This window comes from Rousettus aegyptiacus, unplaced genomic scaffold, assembly GCF_014176215.1.
Source record: "Rousettus aegyptiacus isolate mRouAeg1 unplaced genomic scaffold, mRouAeg1.p scaffold_m13_p_12, whole genome shotgun sequence".
NCBI classification, from domain to species: Eukaryota; Metazoa; Chordata; class Mammalia; order Chiroptera; family Pteropodidae; genus Rousettus; species Rousettus aegyptiacus.
In genome coordinates, this window is record NW_023416287.1 from 48588468 (window position 1) to 48609344 (window position 20877).

Consider the following 20877-nt stretch of genomic DNA (forward strand, 5'->3'; position numbering starts at 1 on the left):
GCAAGTATTCTTTGATAAAGTAAAAATTAAGTAAAAGAGAAAACCTATTTATTTGAAAAATGAAATACTGCTTTAGGATCATTGTTAATAATGTCCAGGTTGACTTGCTCTGGTTGTAAGCAGGTTATAGCAATGGAATTAAGCATTAAACATACTTACAACACAAGCTTTATTAAAACTAAGAATGGCTTAGCTTTGATAGCAACATGCCAGAGACTCAAATGTGAATGGATTAAAAAACCCAGCATGGTACATAATATTACAGTAAAACAAACAAACAAATAAACATGATGTTTAAAGATACCATTAATTTGAAAGCATATGTAATATTTGGTTATATCATGTTTTTATTATATACATATAAGCCATCCGAATATATAAAATAATGTCAGCTAAAATGCTAGAATGGATGTTATGAATAGAGGGATCATTAAATATTAACAAGTCTAAAAAAAATAGGCAGTATGACACTAAAATTTTAATTCTAAATCCACTTTAACCACTACATCAATTTGTCTGACAAAATGACCTTGAAATAATTTTGCCAACCTATTTAATTTCAAATTAAATAAATTTTATGAAAAAATAATGCTAAATCTCACTATGATAGGAATCAGTAATCTGAAGGCATCAAAAAAGGAAAAATAAAATACAGATGAGATGATCAGGTAATGAGTGAAATATGACATGAGACTATATGACTGAGAAGTGAACTAAATAACTCTGGGCTGAATTTATATTTTGAAAATGTATGTTACTGATTTTTCTATCATACTTACATCTCTGTGCCCACTACTAGCAGAATCGTGGAGTGGAGTGTCATCATCTAATCCTTGTGTGTTAACATCTGCTCCAGCTGCTATAAGTATCTTAGCAACATCATAATATCCAACATTGCAAGCTTCATGCAGTGGTGTCCAACCTAAAGTCAGAATACTACTTTAACCATATAATTCATTTGTACTAATTCAATATATATTGAATTATACATAACCATGAGTGACATAATGATTCTAAAGGCACATAGTACAGAGGGAAAAAGGAGTGATGAACAAGAAATTAATGCCTAAGAACACCACTAATTTTACAGAAGCTTCATTCATGATTAACATATTATTTCCATTAAGGCTAAATTATTTGATGAAAGTATTAAACATTTAAGTTTATCCAATAAACATAAATTTGTTATAATTTATAATGATTTGAGCTATGGAAAAAGAATAGAAAAAAAGGCAAAATGTTAATAAGCTTGTAAGGATCTTTCAGTAAACAAAAATCCCTGTTTTAAGGGCTTTCATTTATTAGGTCAATACAATCTTTTCCGAACCTAACACTTAATTTAACTGAAATAAATTTATTAGTTCGGTTACTTTTACAATAAAAAAGTTAATGTTCATCAGAGAAAAATTAGAAAACATAAATACGAAGCAGAAAATAAGCGTTACTTAGAATTTCACCACTCAGATGTAATAATTTAAATAATTTAGCATAAATCCAACTAGATTCCCTCTCATATTTATAATTTTAAAACAAAACTGGGAAAGTTGTTTAACCTGCTTCTACAGTGAAAATAATCCCACATGTCATTATAGTTTCCTACAACACAGTATTGCACCAAACAAAAATGCCATCATTTATTTAAACAAGCTTCTATTACTGGGCATTTAAATTATTTCTAATTTTTAAATATTAGAGACAATGCTGCAACAAATACCCTTACAACTAAATTTTCATGCACATCCATGAGTAAAGATTTCAGATAAATGCTTAGAAGTGGAATGTCAGATCAAAGAGAAAGTGAATTTTTTTGCTTTCTGATAGGTAATATCACATTGTCCTCTAGAATGGATGCTGTGCATTTTAAGTCTTATTCTTTAAAGTAGATCATGTATATCAGGGGTCCCCAACCTCCAGACTAGTACCAGGTCACACAGCAGAAGGTGAGCAGCTGGCAAGCAAGTGAAACTTCATCTGTATTTTCAGCTGCTCCCCAGCACTAGCATCACCACCTTAGCTCCATCTAAAATCATCAGACATTAGATTCTCATAGGAGCATCAACTGGTCCTTGGTGCCCAAAAGGTTGGGGACCACTGCTGAATATCACCCCTTCCTCCATTCAAATAGAGAAATGAATTCCAGGTGTATTCTAGTAGGGCTGTGAGGAAAAGCAAAACGAAACCAAAATTTGAAATGAGAAAATATAGGGGTATAGCTTTATAATATAGGGGTAGAAAAGGCCTTCTTAAAAAATGTACCAAAGAACACATAAATAAAAACAATAACTGATATAATTACATAAAAAAAATTTTAGTACGACTGTAATGAAAATTCAAACACAGCCATAGACAGTGAAAATCTTCACATATTTAATAGAGAATTAAAATCTACACTAACATGAAGAGCTCTTTCTTACACATTAACACTACCAAACTGTAAGAAAAATGGGCAAAGAATTGGATCTGGTGATTCACAGAATACATATTAATTCATAATATGCATGAGAAGGAATATTCACTGTTACTGCTGATAAAGAAAATCCAAATTAAAGATCTTTTCTTCAATTGTCAGATTAATAATTAAAATGATAATATCTGGTTTTAGTGAAGATGTGAGGAAAGAGTACTATACTATACTCTTTTACACAGTACTCTTTCTTGATGGTAGGGTAAATTGATAAAAGTAGTTTTTGAGGGTCATTTGTCTGTATTTCAAAATTTTAAGACTATGCATCCCCTTTTGATTTAGCTGTTTCCCTTCTAACTGAAATACTAAAATCCTTCAGCGACTATACATAAAGATATTTCTACAAGAGTGTTCACTAAAGTATTGTCCATGGAATCCATACTATACAGTATTATACACCATTGAAATTAATGAAGTAGAACTACTGCATGTACTGACAAAAACAGCTGTAAGACATTAAGTAAAAAAAAGTAGGTTGTAGAACTACAGACTGATAGGTATAGATGAAATGATTCAATTTTTTAAAAAGTCTTATATATATATGTATATACATAAAAAATGTTCATTTTATATATATGATAATGAAAATGCATGAATATAACCTCTATACTGTTAACAATTGTGCAGAAAAGAAACTAAGGGGAGGGGAGTGAGGGCATTGTAATATGTGAAACTAAAGAGAATTTCTATATTGTTTCTTGCATAATTTTCTTGCTTGAATTCTTAACGCTAAGAACATACTGGTATAGTATTTGAGTTAATTAAAATAAAACACCACCACCACCCCTTTATGGTTTTCATGTTCAAATTAATAAATGTTCTTGAAAGATTTGATTAAATTAACTACTTTGAAGACACTATATAACTCTAATTCACCTAGAATAGAACCTATATTGGATAACAAATTATATTATAACCTGTCAACTAAAATTAAGTTTAATATTTAAAAATTTGAGTAATTACTGACATGGAATTTGAGCAGAGATCAAGCTTTTATGTACATACTCCAAAATAGTTTGGTAATAACGTACAGTTTGAAAACTTGTTTCAGTAAGAATTATTAAAAATGTCGATTAAATTGTAATCAGAGCTGTTTAGATAATAAACTTTAAATTTTAGTTCCTGTGCATTAGGCTTTAATAACTAGTCTTACCTGCAAAATCTTTCACATTCACATTTGCCCCTAAACTTATTAATTCTTTGACTTGTTTCACATCTCCTCGAATAGCTGCCATGTGTAAAGGAGTTTCACCACGTTCGTTTCGTTTATTAACTTTATCTTTTTGTCGAGATGAGGAACTGGGTGTTTTCTTTTGGGCTGGTGTTGTTTGTGATGGATGATTTGGCGTGGAATCTGTAAGAAAAAAGAAAGCTAAGAAAAGTGCTAGGCTAAATAGTTTGTATATTCATTTAAAGGCTTTCAATAAATCATATGCTAATTTCTTGGAACAGGGGGAATACTTTCTCACCCTAACCATCTACAACTTGACTTGGATGGTACATTAATTTGACCCAAATATAAGGAGTAGATCTTTCTTTAGGATTATCAAATATTCCATGAGCCAATATAAAAAAAAAATGTTTAGTTTGTCAATTCATAAAATTGGCTTAAAATGATAATATAGTAACAAGTATGCACCCTAAAAGTGTTTGTTCAATGATAATTTGATAAATTGCAAAAAAAAAAAAAAATGTAGTTTTCATGGTATGTTATGCCATTATTCTAAGACCCAGATGAAAGGACATTGCAGACTAGAGTTCACATCTCTGACTCAGACTAAGTACTGGAGTTATATTCTGTTATTAAGTGCAATTTAAGGTCATGGATGATTTTTGTATAAAAATAAAACTTAAGATCTACATGAAATAAGAGTCAAAAAAGGCCTTTAAAAGTGGGTGATAAGAGGAAAAAAAGTGCTTTGTTCTGATTCTCATCTTTGATTTTTGTTTCAGTGTCTATATCAAAAACAGGAAAGTTAAACTAGATGATGTCCAAAGTCTTTTCCTCCCCATTTCATAACTACTGAGGGAAATACAAAACAAAACTGGTTTCTTAATCAGGCAGTACAGTATTAACAATTAATTCTGAAATTCACCGCTATTTAAAAGAAACAACTGCTCTAAGAGAAAAAAGTTTATGGAAAATAATTTTCTAGCATTTAGTAATTTTCTTGCAACTGCCATGATTAGCACTGAAGTATGATTATCCTTTCCTCAATAAAAAAAAGTTTAAGGTTTACCTTTTAAATTTTAAAGTATATTCTGTCACTAATAGTTTCCTATCTATGTATTTCTAGAACGTGCATTCTAAGAGAAAGGACCTTGTCTATCTTATTCATCACTATATCTCGACTGTTCAGAAGACTTTTTGGTAGGTACATGGTGATACACAGTATCTGTTGAATGAATAAATGAATTTAATTATCATCTTTACAGTCAAATTACTTATTAAGAAAATTATCTGTTAACTTCTTTAAAAAAAGAACGTAACTTTTAATTCAAACAACTTGCAAGAAATTCATACAAAATTTTGTTAGCCATCATGAAACAATATTCACACATATGAAAGTACTGTTATCCATAATGGCAATCAGGTTAAACAAAACAGAAACATGGAAAACTAATTATGTAACAGATAAAACAATGAATCTTAAACTCAAAGTATACATATATGCTGGTGAATAGCCTGATATTTCAAAAGCTTTCCACTCTGGTTCTACGTATAGTAATAAAGTTGACAAAGATGTACCCTAAATAATCAAATGCAGAACAGTATTATAGTATAATCCTGTTTATATTTAAGAGCAAATGATAACAAAAGGTATATATTTGCATGTTTATGCTTAGAAATTTCTAGAAGAAACTGTTACTAGCCATTGCCCCTCAAGTGGTGAGGTCACTAGAGATGAGGGAGGACTTTAATTTTTGCCTTTGCCTTACTGTATTAATTCTTGAATTTATATGAAGGCTAGAAGCTCATGGTACAAAAAAATCAGTTTTAAAAATTAAGTCTCCCCATCTAATAAATCTGACTCGGTGTCAACATTTTGTAGAAACACTTAAAGTTTTAACATTGTAAAACATCCTGAATTTGGCCATATTCTTTCCCAAGTTGGGGGTGGAAAGGTGAGAGTATAACCAAAACAACATGCTGTTGCCCTAACACGTTTTTATTAGTGAAAGATATTAGGACACATGTTTTGATGGGAACTATGATACACAGAAACTCTAAGAATTTTACTGTGTTGTCCCACTTTTAAAAAAATAAGCTAACACAGGGAAAGTTCACTGAAAAAACTGTCATTTTTGATGCACTTTAACAAAGTCTATTGTTACCTAAAAGTCTTATATAAAGATAACTTGAACTCAGAGCCAAAAGAAATTTTCTTTAGACAAAAGTGATTTACTTTCTTGTTATCCATGAGAATTACACAACTTAAAAGTTTTCCATTTTGTGTTATTAGCTGCTAGAATGCATAGCTAAATTCAGCACTCAATAGTAATAAATATCTCAGTCAGATAAAAGGGTTTTATCTATCCTTTTAGCCCCTTTTAATAAATTAGCAGGTTGTTTTATTTGTTCCCTCTTTGTTTTGGTCCACTGGGAAGCCATGTTTAATTATTTTTGGAGGGCACAGTACATGAATAAACACACATGCGCACACATATATGCAGCACAACATCTTAATTGGAAATGTGATATAAAATATGAGCTAAATTTACATAATATACTACAGATGTTTTCCTTTTATAATAACCTAGCAAATCTTAATAAACAATAACAATAAAACGTGGATTAAACTCTTGCTTCTAAAAGTAATAATGTGATAAAATTATCCATTTATCAGCAGGGTGTTAGTGAATGGAAAAGTAAACTAACTATATACCTAGAAGCAGCTTATAGAAACTGGAGTAAAAAATTCTTCAGTGAGGTAAAAGCATACAGTTTGGCAACAGATTTCTCAAGTCGACTGACCCATTTCTAAATTATCCACTTTAGTTTATAACTACTTAATGTCCACTAAATGCAAAGATCCCTACACTTGTAATAGTTTCTCATCTAATAGAGGATACAGGCAATAAACAACTGTCAGACAAATAAATGTAAAATTACAAATTTATGCTACAAGAAATTCTGACTAAATCCAAGAATAAAAACTTAAAGTAGTTAAAAATAACTGTTAAGACAAGGCTAGAATCTGAGGAAAACTAAGAACAAACACGAATTCAGCGATGGTAAATGTCACCTGGACTGTTGTTGTCTCTTGCTGTCATCTGCATGAGAAGTGCCATCTGCTTTCGCTCTGAAAGTGGATAACCAAAAAGAATGCTAACTGGTGTGGACTTCTTATTTCCAGCTTCCTTTTTTGTTTTCTTCTTTTCTGGACCTTCTTTCTCTGGAATTATTAATAAATGTGAAAGAATCTGAAACAAATGTAAGCACTCAAAAGCAAAACATAAGATGACTTTTTAAAAATAGATGTTATACATGTATATGAGTAATGTGTTTATGAACTAGCAATAGGCAGACAAAAGAGCACTAGAACTTTTATATTAACACAAGAAATTTTCTTCCTGAATGCTTTGAAAAAAATAAATTCTTAACTCTACTGTTGTCAGAAAATAATATTTGGAAATTTATTCCTCGTAAACTTTGTATTTTAATGATTTATTTTATTAGAATTTAACATCTTCAATAACATTTCAAACATTCCTTAGTATTACATCTTTGAAACTTCTCTTCCATTCATGATAATTTTATTCTTAACTACTGTTAAATGTATATAGCAATGTTCCATCAAATTCCCTAACTCCACTAATAATTTATGAAACCTTCTAAGATAAGTATTCAAGACAAGTCTTAAATACACAGAGTAAATGCTGAGGAAAAAAAAAAAGCACCAAATCATTTGTATTCCAGTCATAGGAAAGTTGAACAAGGAATGGTATTAATCAAAGCTGAAAACAAGCAATTTAAAGATTCTGTGTTGTGTATGTGGTGGGAGGGGGCTCACAGATCCTGCAAAGATCCAAAAATGCCTAAGGATTTTTCAGAGCGATCTGATCCATCATAAAGTCAGCTCTCGGACTCAGCTATTTAGGAAATCCTTCGGCAATGCAACTTAGCGTTCCCCATTAAGCTGGAGGAAATTCAGGTAGAATTGGATTCTACAGGTTGAAGAGATACAGATATCTGTTCTTTCTTTAGGACTTCTCTGGGAATTAATTCAGGTGACCCTAGGAAAGCTAATGCAGACGGTCTGCCTATTAACTGCCTAGGCATCTATTTCTTAGAAAACCCTATATGAATATCTGGGATTTACAGATCCAGGTTTGAGGGTCCCTGTAGAAAGGGGCTATCAAAATAAAAATATAAGTAAAATTTTAAAATAAATGTAATACATAGCAAAAATGAGTGACACTTAGTCATCAATACCGTAGTATTTTTAGGAAGATGTGACCTGCAGCTAGACTACTCTAGGTGATAAGCATTTATTTCAAGAAACTAATAAAAATTTGATATTACTTATCATTAAACATTATTACTTAAAGCATAAAAAACTTTAATAATTCTTATAGTATACCACTTAACTAGAATATACTGGCATCCTAATGAACTAGACAAATTAGAGGTCCTAATATTTAAACTCTGTTGCCCACAAATCACTCAAAATTCAATAGCTTCTAAATTGTCCATTTTATTAGATTTTACATGAAACAAAAAATTTCAAGATTTGTCAGTCTTTATTAACAGTTCTCATGTATAATTTTATTTTCATTATTATTAATAATCCAATTTAGTGTCAGCGTGTTTCACCTAACTTACTAAATTTATTATAAACCCTAAATAGGTCTTTTGGAGAAGCCTATTTTTTCTGAAACATACACTTTCTCCTAACAATGTTCTGTTAACTTTGGTTCTCTTGTATTTAATGAGGAACTATTAAGAGTGTTCCATGTGAATAACAAATCTTTAAATATAACGAATGTACTTTTCAACTAAATTTAAAGCATTTAAGTGTGAAAATTTTACAGAAAGTAGAAAAGATGCATTAAGGAAAATTTTAAAATTTAGTAATTGGAGAAAACAAATTAAAGAAAAAAAACATAGTATCAATCCCTAAAATTAATTTTTTAAATTTGGGAAAAAAATTGCCTTTTCTCATTTGCAAAACAAGTGATTTTTTTTTGCTTTTAATTGCATTTTAATAAAATGTTTTAAAAATAATATGCTCTTAATGATAGTCAATTTACAGAAAAAGTGACTTCTTAGTAGAATTCCAAGCTGCCAAAGATATATTACATTTTGAAAATACTCCAACTACTCAAGCGAAAATTCCAATTAGATACTAGCATCCAATTCGAATTCTATTGTTTTCTTTAACTGAGTGATGTTAATCATTTGTCTGAGTTCATGTTTTACAAGAGATAGGAAAAGGTAAGCAAATAGTAGCTGATATAAGACAGGTTAGAGATAACTATCATTTTTAAAAATTGTAAGTGTTATATTAAGCATGCTTTTTTAAATTTAAAGCATTCAATAAAACTTTGGCTATTTTGGATCTATTTTGTGAGGAACTTGTTTCCTCTGACTTGTCATAAGTAAAAGGTAATCATATAGTATATATTTGAAAAAGTTAAGTACTTCTCAAGTTTCAGTACCTCAAATATGTATTTATATGTCGGAATAATGGGTCAGAATTTTCAAATCTAAACACAGGAATATGACACATATATTCATTTAACACAGTCTATAGACTTGAAATTCCACTCTGCCACTCTAGAGACTTTAAAAGAGAAATCCAAGTTATTCACTTATGACTAAATAAAAACAGAAATGGACCCTTCAATCATCCAGCATTCTTTCTTTCAAGGTTCAGAGGATCTTTAGAAATAGAGATATCTAAGTCTTATAATCTCAAAAATGCTTTCTTTTCGGGTCTTGTCAGGATAAACAGAAAGCTCAACACTGTCACACCCCAATTAAGTGTACAGTATATTAAGGAGAGGAGACCAAATTGTTTTTCTTGGGAAACTAGTTCATAAATTTATTAGTGTCTCAAAAACTAAAGAATATGACATTTTCCCACAAAGCAGTTGCTATGTAAGGAAACAGTGAAGATACAATTCAAATACAGATGAACAAAATTAAATCAACCACATTTGGAATGTGTATACTTCAATTCTGAGGAAAAAAAATGCCATTACTCTGGTTTTAAAATATCTACTTTAATCTCTAACGGCAGGGTACTTGTATCTTTTCACTTCCAGCAAAGATACTCAGATGATAGATGGCTTCATCACATATAGCTCTTTCAGGTGCACCTTGGCACTTAGGATTCCCATTTTAGAGTATACCTAAATCCATAGTAAGTGTAGTCTTTTAAATTTAATGCTGACTATAATATAACCCCAAACTCTAATTTTGATAACCAAGTACTAATGCCTTAGCAGCTAAATTAATAGCTTTTAGGATAATTTTAAGAGTAATTATTTGGTTCTATACCACCCCCACGAATTTACAAATTAAATACAAATATACCAGAAACAGAAGGTTTATTTCAGATTATAAAGCTAAATGTTACATGCTGAAAAGTGGACACTTAAATACCCAGGGACTAACAGTATTTAATATTAAAAAACATTCAGCGGTAAGAATATAAGTCCATCAACAAAAACCCCCAAAAACCAAGAACAAAAAAATCAAAAAAACCCACACACTTAACTAATCAGTTTCACTCTTTATTTTAAAATAACAGTGTTTTTACATTTTCTTGTATTCTTTTATCTGGAGCAATTAAAAAGCATTATACCTGGCCATGCCTGAATAGAGAGGTTCCAGCACAGTTAATGGTAATGGCATTTCCCCAAGAAATCTGTTTTTTTTTTTAACTCACTTTTAAATTCAACATGGGCAGCAAAATCAATTGACTAAAGAGTTCAACCTGAAAATTTTCTAAAATTTAAAAAAAAAAATTAAAAAAAAGCCCAAAACACTGCATAACTGAGGAGTAAGATGACATTTTATCAAAATCAACACACTTAGTATACAGCAAAAGAGACTAAGCATCTTGGGTATCTTCCCATAAGGGTCCCTGTATTGCAAAAGTCCAAGGGGTTGACTTTCACAATATTTCCTATGCAAATGGTGCCCCATGTTGTGCTATACAACACTTGAGTGGCAGTATACAGTAGTTGTGCTTATAATGTGTTAGATGTGATCCACTGGATATCTCAAACAAAAGCTGGAAAACTGGGTATCATCATGTAGTTCACTTATTCAACCAAAGAATATACTGGTTTGAAAAGAGGTATTTATAGTACAATAATTGTAACTGTGACAAACCACTGGCTAAACATGTGCCTCTGATAATCTAATTACCTGAGTATGTCCTGTAAGAAGATATAAGTCTCTCCCCCCAATTTTCACTTGTATGTCCTGGATCTGAATCTACAGAATGAGAAGAGACAGAAGAAAAAAGCACACGAAGGGAAATGCAGAATTCAACAAACCAACAATTTTCAAAAGACTACTAGTTAGTTAGTCAATGATAATTCATTGTTTTCCCAAAAGGTTATTTTTAGGGTAAAGCCAGAAGTACATTTAAAACGCAGGTTTGGCCAATACCTAAGATTTCAGTTTCTTCAACTAGAATATTAAAGAAAGTCAACCATACAGTCTGCAATAGATATTACTGATGCTACTTATTAAAATATATCACGGCCTTTAAGGGTATATGTTTTTTCACTCTCTGGATAATGATAAAGGATGTAGTACTCTCTCACTTTTTCTGTTTAGAATTTGTTTTTAGAAAACTTGAATAATGGACTTTTTGTTCTGAGAGGGCTAAAACTACACAAAAGATAATAGAATACTTTGGACTGCAGCATCATTCTAAACCACAGATTTTTCTATAAATTATACACATTTCAAATGGTATGAATTACTACACTGACCACTACTGAAGACCTCATAGAAGAAGCAATCTATATCAAAATAAGTTTATCAGCTAAGAATATGGAATTTTGCCCAACAATTCATGACAGACAAATAAGAATATAGAGAATTGACTTTGGTAATATGGCCAGAGCAGATATTTTTACTCATCAACAATATGCCATTTTAACTCACAATATTATTCTGATATTGATATTCTCAATTTATTGACATACATTTTTTTCCCCCCAGGATCATTATAGACGTTAATGAGTTCGGTTAGGTATAAGGAAACAAGTGTTAAAAAATCTGAGGACAAGTAACCCCTTTATTTGAAATTATTTGAAATTTCAAAGATGAGCCTAAAAATTTAGTGGTAAGAAGGCTCACTCAATTGAAAGGGAAAGCATTAATAGATTTAGACCAATTCTAAAGCAAGTGGGTGAATGGATTGAATTCCTTTAAATGAACATATTTCAAAACGAACACATTAAATCGGCAACTAGAATAATTCCATGAAGAGTATTTGAAATTTCATTTAAAGACCAAATTTAAAAATGGCCTCCACAAATTACATAGCAAAGAAAAAGTGGTGACCAGTAAGTTGTGCCAACAAAACAAATTAAATGGATTACTGAAAACTGATATTATTGTGACAGATTAAAATAGTGGATAAACTGAACTTTCAATTATTCATTAATATAAGGAAACTGTAAAACAGTTTATCCAAAACTTCCTTTAGAAGTAATCAACCCACCCTCACTCCACATACCATTTTGGAGTTTACTCAAGTAAGTATTTTTCTATTTGGGACATCTGAATGTGTATTCTGTAAGGATTAAATTAGAAGTTGGAAAATTAAAAACTTCCAAATCTTATTGGATATGGAACTACTTTTCTCTGTGCTATAGTGAGACTAGACTATAATGTGACTATTGCTACATATTGATGTTTTTGTAAAAAACTGAGAGCTAAGCAAAGCAAATTCTCTCTCCCTGAAATGTTCTTTAGCTGTATTTGAAAAGCCATCTTTACGTCAATATGCTGTTCTGGGTTACAGGAAAATAAGAAAAAAATACCAAGAATGATTAAAAAGGTTTGCACTATATGTTTGAAATATTTTATAATAAATATCAAGGGGAAAGGATGGAAGAAAATCTGTAATAAATAATCTTCATGAAAGTCACCAAAGGGTGATTAAATAAAGCACTGATTTTATCTGCTACTTTAACAGTTACCAGAAAAATTAGATTTGTTTTCTTATTTCAAAGAGTTCTTCTCTCCAAATTCATTGGAGTCTTATTAAATAGGGTAACTATTGTAATGGCATCTAAAACCTCAGGAAAATAAAACTTCCAGGATAAATGGCAGACAAGATTTAGTTTATAACATTTGAGCATGCTCTACAACTGCCACCATGGACTCTGGGAACAGATAATACTATATAACTCTTTGGATTTTCTCATACTACATTATTTACATATGCCAAAAGAAAATTACTAAGCAAATAAATAATGCTTACTAAGAGGAAACAAACATTTTTAAAAAGTGAAGGACATTGTATTTTTCTATTTAAACATACAAACTAAAATGATGTAGTAATGCTACTTGTTTACCTCTATAGAACATTACAACTATCAAACCAAAAGAAAAACATATGCCCAATGCTGTCTGAGGTTAAAGAATATTCATATACCGCCAGAGGCTTTTTTATCTAATCATTTTGGAGAAACATCATAGAAATGTTTAACTCTAACCCTGTAATCCTACTCTTGGAAATGAAAACAAAAATATAATTTAGGGTATAATAAAAATACAATCTTCAAAAATGCTCTTAATGGCATTACTCATAACACAGTAACTGCAAATTTAGTTTGGAGGCCAAGAAGAGGCTTTGAGTCAAAAGACTGTAGCTTTCCCTTTGTTGCCATTAGACTAGGAAAGAAAATATGATTTTATGGCTGTGCAGAAATAAAGTTAACTTAGGTAGAAACATTAATAATTATTAAAGATAATAGCAGTCATCAGTTCTTAATTACTGTACTAAAAACTTTACACTATATAATGGCAGGATTGTATGGTGCCTACCCAATATTCATTTGTCTCTTCTTACCAGGAATATTCTGATTTTGATTAGGGTGACAATATGCCCAGCTAAAAGTATTTGGCTTTTCAGACTCCCCCTCAACTAGGGTAGCCTAACCAATGAGATGCAGGCAGAAGTTCCTACCTAGGGAGGTTGTTTCATCAGTAAAAAGGCAAAATCTCACTGGGAGAAAGATACTCTGTCTTTGGTCTTTCCTCTCTATTTTCTGCACAGGAAGAAGATTTCTTGTGAGTATAAGGCAAAATGCTTAAGGACAGCCCATGTATGAGGCTAAGGGTAGCAGAGCAGAAAGGCGAAAAGAGCCCAGGTCCTGATGGTATTATCAAACTGTTATACCGACTGTGGATGATCTATGCCTGGTCATATTGAAGTAAATTGAAAATTCCTATCTATTTTAGCCAGTGTTAGTCTTTCTGTTTTGATTAAGGCATCACAAACTGATTTTACACTTAAAAGTAACAATTCTCTAAGATGATATTATTATATGTACTTTTACAGATGAAAAAATTGGGACTTTTGTATGCCTAATCAAGCAATTAATTTTTGAGAAAGTATTATCTTTTGAAAAATTAGTATTAAAGAATTTAGAAAGTTTAAGACACATTAGAGTATCTCAAAATATAGACTAAGAATGACTCATCCCATTGCTGACATTATTGCTGATTTTGGGGATCACTGAGCCTTCTCTGGATAGTATATCTTTTTTAAAAAAAGTAATAACTGTATTTTATAAAAATATGTTCATTATTTAAAAAATTCAAGCCATACAAAGGCATACAAAGAAAGTAACAAATCATCCCAAATCCTGGAAATAAAATGTTAATATCTGGTGTGCATCCTTCCAAGTATCCTTCTGAAGATAAAAGAAATAGTTGAGAAATACATTTATGTGAGAATTGGAAAATATTATACACATGTGCTGTTTTTAAATAAAAAGCTATAAATTTTATTTTAATCTAATATTTAAAAAAGCGAAAGGAATTGCTCCTTCTGTCAGAAATATATGCTAAAATATAAACACACACATATATAAAAATATAATTTTAAATAAAATTAAAAATTTAAAGCAATCATTTACAAAAACTATATATTTTAGTTTTAGACAATATCGGTTAATTCCTTGGTATGAGAGATTATTAACTGAGTAGCACTATTAACATTTTCTCTTTATTCCCTTTCCCATTCTTTATTATTTTTCAATTAGAATTGACATTCAGTATTATTTTACATTAGTTTCCAGTATACAACATAGTGGTTAGACATATAATTTACAAAGCAATCCCCCCGATTAGTCTACAACCCACCTGGCACTATACATAGCTATTACAATATTATTGACTATATTATATTCTCTATGATGGGGAATATCTTTATATCCCTGTAACTACTTTTTAACTACCTATTTGTACTTCTTAATCCTGTCACCTTTTTCACCCAGCCCACCAACCCCTTTCCCATCTGGCGATCATCAGTTTGTTCTACCAATGAGTGTTTTAATTTTGTTTGTTTGTTCATTTGTTCTTTGGATTCCTCATGTAAGTGAAATCATATGGTGTATGTCTTTGTCTGACTTATTTCACTTAGCACAATATCCTCTAGGTCCATCCACGTCGTTGCAAATGGCTCTAAACCTCATTCTATTATTTTCACTAAGTTGGGGTTTATAACATTTACATTTTTGTTTTGGACCCATAATACACCCACAGGTTTAGGCTTTTAAACGATCTTATCCTTCCATATGTTTGTTAATATCTGTCCTATGTGCAAATACAGATATGTGTAAATTTACAGATTATGAACTTTCAATGCAACCGAACAGCACATATTATTCCGTAACCTGTTTTTTCACTTTATATACATCTTTTATATACATTTTTATGAACATCTTTCCATATTGCATATTCTTATACGATGTTATTTTTAAAAGTAAAATCATATTTCTTCATTGGATTTATCATAATTTAACAAATCTTATATAACTTGACACTATTTTCTTGGTTCTTTTTTTGCTATTATAAAGAAAGCTAGATAAACATACCTGAAGATAATTTTTACTCTTGTCAGGAATTTATACAGAATGCCAATGAATAAGACAAATGTTAGCAAACTTTTAGTTTTTGATATATGTTGTCATATTTACTTCCCACTAGGTACTCCTATAATTACGACCTACTAAATAAAGCAAGCTCTATTTCCAACCAGGGACCACTTGGTATGATCTAGGCCGACAATTTTGTCAAACATTATAAACTTTATTTCTTTGATCACTACTGATTTTCTTCTATGTATTTCTTTGCTAACTGTAATTTTGTTGTTCTGAACTACTTGCTTGTATCTTTCGTCCATTTTTACACTTTTGTATTTTTCTCTTCACATTTAGATCTTTAAATGCTAACCATATTAAGATAAGGGTTGTCATATATGCTGTGAATATTTCTCCCTTCTGTATCTTTTATTATTTCAGCTAATAATTTAAAATATAGTACACTCTATAAAAAGATCAATGTCAGATATGGGGTTTGGTAAATAATTATCTTTTACATAAAAATATCACTTAATAGTAACCTGCATTTTATTTTTTTAAATTATGAAAATAAGACAGCTGAACTGTAAATAAAACATTTTGCTTTGGGCCTAGGGAAATCCTTCTTAATACTGTATATGTGCATGTGTGCACACATTCACACACAAAACTAAAGCTTTCATCTATTGTTTACTAAAATTTATAAATTCATCCTATCAAAAAATATATATTTTTAAATCCACCAAAATTTTGTTTAGCACTAGCATGTAACCTTTCCAAAAAGAAAAATCAGTTTGTTATGAAACAGTGTTAAAGAGAGCTTAAATATCCCGCTAAATTCAGTAAGTGAAAAAACTGTAAGGGAGAAAAGTATATAATCTAATTAAAATATGAATTAATGTTTATTCAGTGCCTAAGGTTCATGTCTCCCTAAGTAACACTTTCTCCTTAATTTTTTTCTAAATAAGAGACAAATAATCCACCTGATCTAGTAACAAAAACTCTCATGGGAACTTTATTATTTTGAAACATTATTTATTTCCAAAAATATGTCAACATTGTTTGAACTTATCTAAATTCTTTCTTCAAACTACTAGTAGAAGTATTACTGTTGCTAGAAAACAAAATTTGTTTAATGTAAGTACTTCAGAAATGATTAGCTAAAGGACTTCCAGGGAAAAAATATAAGTTAAATCTTATAAATCTAAAGGCATATAACCAACCACCTTCTTCTTAGCTAACTGACCTATTAATAACTTGAGAACACTGCTTAAAAATAAGAAGTCATGCTTCAGAAAAGATTCTGAATCTCTAGAAGAAGCCAGGATATCTTAAAATGGACAAAGCACACAAGGGACAAAGTGCACAATTTCTTAATTACTGCAAAAAGAGTAATTTTCAAGATTTAAAAATGTCATGTGTTTAAGAACAATTCCTAGTTCAAGCTCAGAGACCTACTATTTGCTTCTACTAAAATTGCATATTAAAAATTAAGTATTTTCTAAAGCTATGTTAGCAGAGGACATTTCCAAAGTTTTTAGGGTATTTTCAAAGATTCCAGAGTCAAGATCATTTCCATATTGATGAAGATGGCTAGAATTTTCTAAGTAGGATATAATCTCTGTACATAAACTCAGAATGGAACACTAACTTTTTGTGAATGAAGCTGAAAAACATTCTCAAGAACAGTTCATTATTAATATTTCATTCAAGGGATAAAACGATTATGATAAATACATAACAAACATTTATATTAGTTAATATTAGTCTCAAGAAATGATTAGTTCAGGGCTAAAATACAATCTAGTAATTTATTAGATAGTGGTAATAAGGTTCTAATCTATTATGAATAACTAATTAGAACCTTATTACCACTATCTAATAAACCTTATTACCACTAGCTAATTCCGATATATAAGAATTTTGACAAAAAAGTACTATGAATTGAACTTAGGCAGTTAGCCTCAATTTTTTTTTCTGGGGGGAGCAGGAAATAGGTATTTTTGAATCAAAATGCCTAATTTTTTTTCTTTGGTAGGTCAATAATGTGTCCACGAAATCAATTTTTTTTTTTTCTCAAATCTACCATACCTATGCTTCCTATCATTGAGTAAATTTCATCACTGAAATGCTCTTGAAAAATTAAGTTATGAAACTGATTTGTAATAAACATGAAAAAAAAATAAGGAAGAAAGCAAATTGTTTTTATCTCTGACTAGAAATCATGTTTGGGGAGAACTACATGAATTTCTGCCCCAAAATGATAAATCTTAAATACTGAAATACAAAAATTTCTCTATAAAAAAAGCAGGTGCAAGAAGAATGATATGAGGAAAATCATAGTAAAAGATGATTAAGATTTTACCAGAAAACAACAAATTATTCTACCTGTGTCTGAATCTCGTTCTTCATTCCTTGATGGGCTAATGGTAAAAGGAAGTTTACGTTTCATGGACGATTTCTCTTTCATCTCCTTGCCCACATCACTTCGATCAATTTTTGGAGTTTTGTTATAGGATGCAATCTTGTCTTTACTCTATTAAAAAAAATCAAATATGAATATAAAGTTATAACAATATTAGCTAAGCAATACAGTATTAAAAAACTTTATAAAGGAAATTTTCGAACATGCAAAAATGCAGAGAGGATAATTAGAAACCATCATTGTCCTCAATGTACTTAAGACCAGTATCAATAATATTTTTCTAACTTGTTTTATATTTCCCTTTTACTTAACAAAATTTTAACACAGTAAAACAGTATCTTGAATATAACAGAACTTTATATCTAAGTATAATAGAGATATTATCACCAAGGAACAAATAAAAATCTGAAAAAGCAATCCTGGGTTGAATTAAACAGATTATGTTTTATTAATATCACGTTCTCACTCATTCAGGTGAAGTATACTAGTCTCGTGGTTTACAGCTTTTATCAATATCTGAACTGGTACAGCACATCTAAACTGCTATAATGACAACTCTTATGCAGGAGAGCTTAAAAACACAGTCCCCAAACTATAATAAACAGATATAATTGTAGAGATTCTCAGAAGCAAATCAGAAACAGACTTAGACTGCAGAAGATGCTAGCTTTCAAATCAAGATAGAAAAGAAACTAAAAGGATGAGGGGAGGGAAGGAAAGAAAAAATATTGAGTTTTTTTAAAAAAATAGAATTTATCAATAAAACCAAAAGGTGATTCTAAACGAGCAACAGAATAAAACTTTTGGTTGAGTCTAATCATGAAAATGAGAGAGAAGAGAAAAATAAGATTGGAATTGAGACCTAACTACAATCTCGGAGATGTTAAAAAGTTACAAAAGAACACTGTATTCATTTTTAGACCACTAAAATTTAAGGCCTGGAAAATGGAACACATGCATTTCTAAAAATTAGTTTATGAAATAGAAAATCTGAATAGACCAATGATGAGGGAAGATAGTAAGTCCATAGCCCTTTATTTAAAAAAAAAAATACCTCACCCAGATTTTACAAGAGACTTTTAATACAAAAAAATCCGAGGAACAGATATTTTCCATTTCATATAAACAATGCTAGAGCATTAAAAATGAGAAGCTACCCAATCCATTTCATGTCTAAAACTGATACCAAAGAGTATGATACAAAAATTACACATTAAATTGCTTATGAAATAAATGCAAACTGTCCTAAATAAACTGTGACATCAAATTTAGTATCTTAGATAATGTATCAAAGGCAAGCAGCGTTCATCCAAAGAATATAATAGTTCATTATTAGAAAATCTTATAATTCATTGTATCAAAACAGTAAAGAAAAATATGATGCCTTAATAGGTGACATCATCATCTGAATAGACTACATTCATTCTTGATAAATTAGCCAATCAAGAAGAGAATGCAACTCTCCTATATTTTAACTAGTAAAGATTACTGAAGAACAAAAGCCTCATATTATTTACTCCCCAGTTATAAAGTAAAATGATCTTAACCTGTTTTTTCACTCTGCCAATGAAATGGAGCTTCACGGGCATGCATTTTGCTTATAAAAGTTGCATTAAAATGTAGATTTTATTATAATTCAGGTATGATGAGGCCAACAGATCAGGAGTCCATTATTAGTTAAAAATAGTTTGTTACTCACAGTTCTCAAGAAGAGGGGGCATGACAAACCATGCAGGGCAACATGGGGAAGCACCAAGGTGGGTCAGGCCAAGGGAAAGGAGAAAAATGTAGGCAAAAGCTTTTACTGTGGTTTCAGCAGGCTCTAGGGGTATAATGTGCTGCTTCTCTTATTATCTGGCACCTGGCTCTGGGGTGATTATTAGGGCAGGGGGATAGTGGGCCAGAGTATAAGAGCTGGATAAAGTTAGTGGTTGGGGATAGACTCTGGATTTGGTGGTTTGCATATGAAAGGCATGGTCACAAGTGAGTTGTTTACTATCTCTAGGAACTGACTAGCCCTTGGGAAGGGCAGTCTCCCCAGGGTCAGCAAGGCTCAAGATGTCAAAATGTCAGAAATAAAAATGCATAATTAATACCAATTCTAGAGACTTGCTTTACAAATATGAATCTTTGTTATTAATAAAAGAATCTAAGAAAAACATGAAGATATCCTTTATCCTTCCCTTGTACCTCTGTAAGTAAAGATACTGTTCTGTGCCATAAAACAAGTTAAACCAATTTGATAACCTGTTAAACAGAAAATGTTCTCAAAAATATATTGATCATGCTCTCTGGTGCAATATGGTGCTTAGTGTGAATATTTACAACTGCTACCAACCTGTTCTGGTCTCTGTAAAATAAAACTGTTTTTGGAAGTGTTACTTAAAGGGTTTTATGATATTCTTAATACTTTAAAATTTATTTCCAGATGTGGGGAAAACTTTCAAATAAAATTAGTTACTTCTGATTGTCTTGAAATTTCTATATTCTCAAATGATATAAATATTCTGGGGATTCAGAAGAGAATCACTGGCACATTCTTCCATATTCATGACATAAAGAATATGACTATTAGTTTTATTATTTTAGTTATTAGTTATGTTATTTTAAATATTTTGTATTTAATTAAATTAATGTTATTCTTTCAAGAACTTACAACAGCATTCAAACACAGTAATGAATGGCAAGACAAGAAGGACCTTCTATCACTGCTGCTATTAAACAATGTATTGGTAGCCTTTACCAACTCAGTAAGATAGAAAAAAGAAGTAAAAAATTACCTAGAAAAAAGAGAAACTATATATATATATACAGACACACACACACACACACGTAAAGAGAAAACTCTTGAAGGATATAAACCAAAATGTTAATGGCTATCTGCGAGTAATGGCATGGCTCTCTTGCATTTCTGCCCATC

General features: G+C 30.6%; 1 protein-coding gene across 3 annotated transcripts in view; it reads right to left on the reverse strand.

Annotated features, from left to right (window-relative positions):
• The window catches only part of ANKRD12 (ankyrin repeat domain 12), a 121003-nt gene that overhangs the window by 61371 nt on the left and 38755 nt on the right, over positions 1–20877 (reverse strand). For 2 of the 3 annotated variants that reach the window (XM_016120904.2, XM_016120905.2), the window contains exons 3-7: positions 17921–18068; positions 10848–10916; positions 6712–6861; positions 3618–3818; positions 780–922 (exon numbers count right to left, since the gene is read on the reverse strand). In XM_016120904.2, coding sequence (XP_015976390.2) covers positions 780–922; positions 3618–3818; positions 6712–6861; positions 10848–10916; positions 17921–18068 — 711 coding nt within the window. The remainder of the gene's footprint in view (positions 1–779; positions 923–3617; positions 3819–6711; positions 6862–10847; positions 10917–17920; positions 18069–20877) is intronic. The other variant, XM_016120906.2, reaches the window with a different exon arrangement.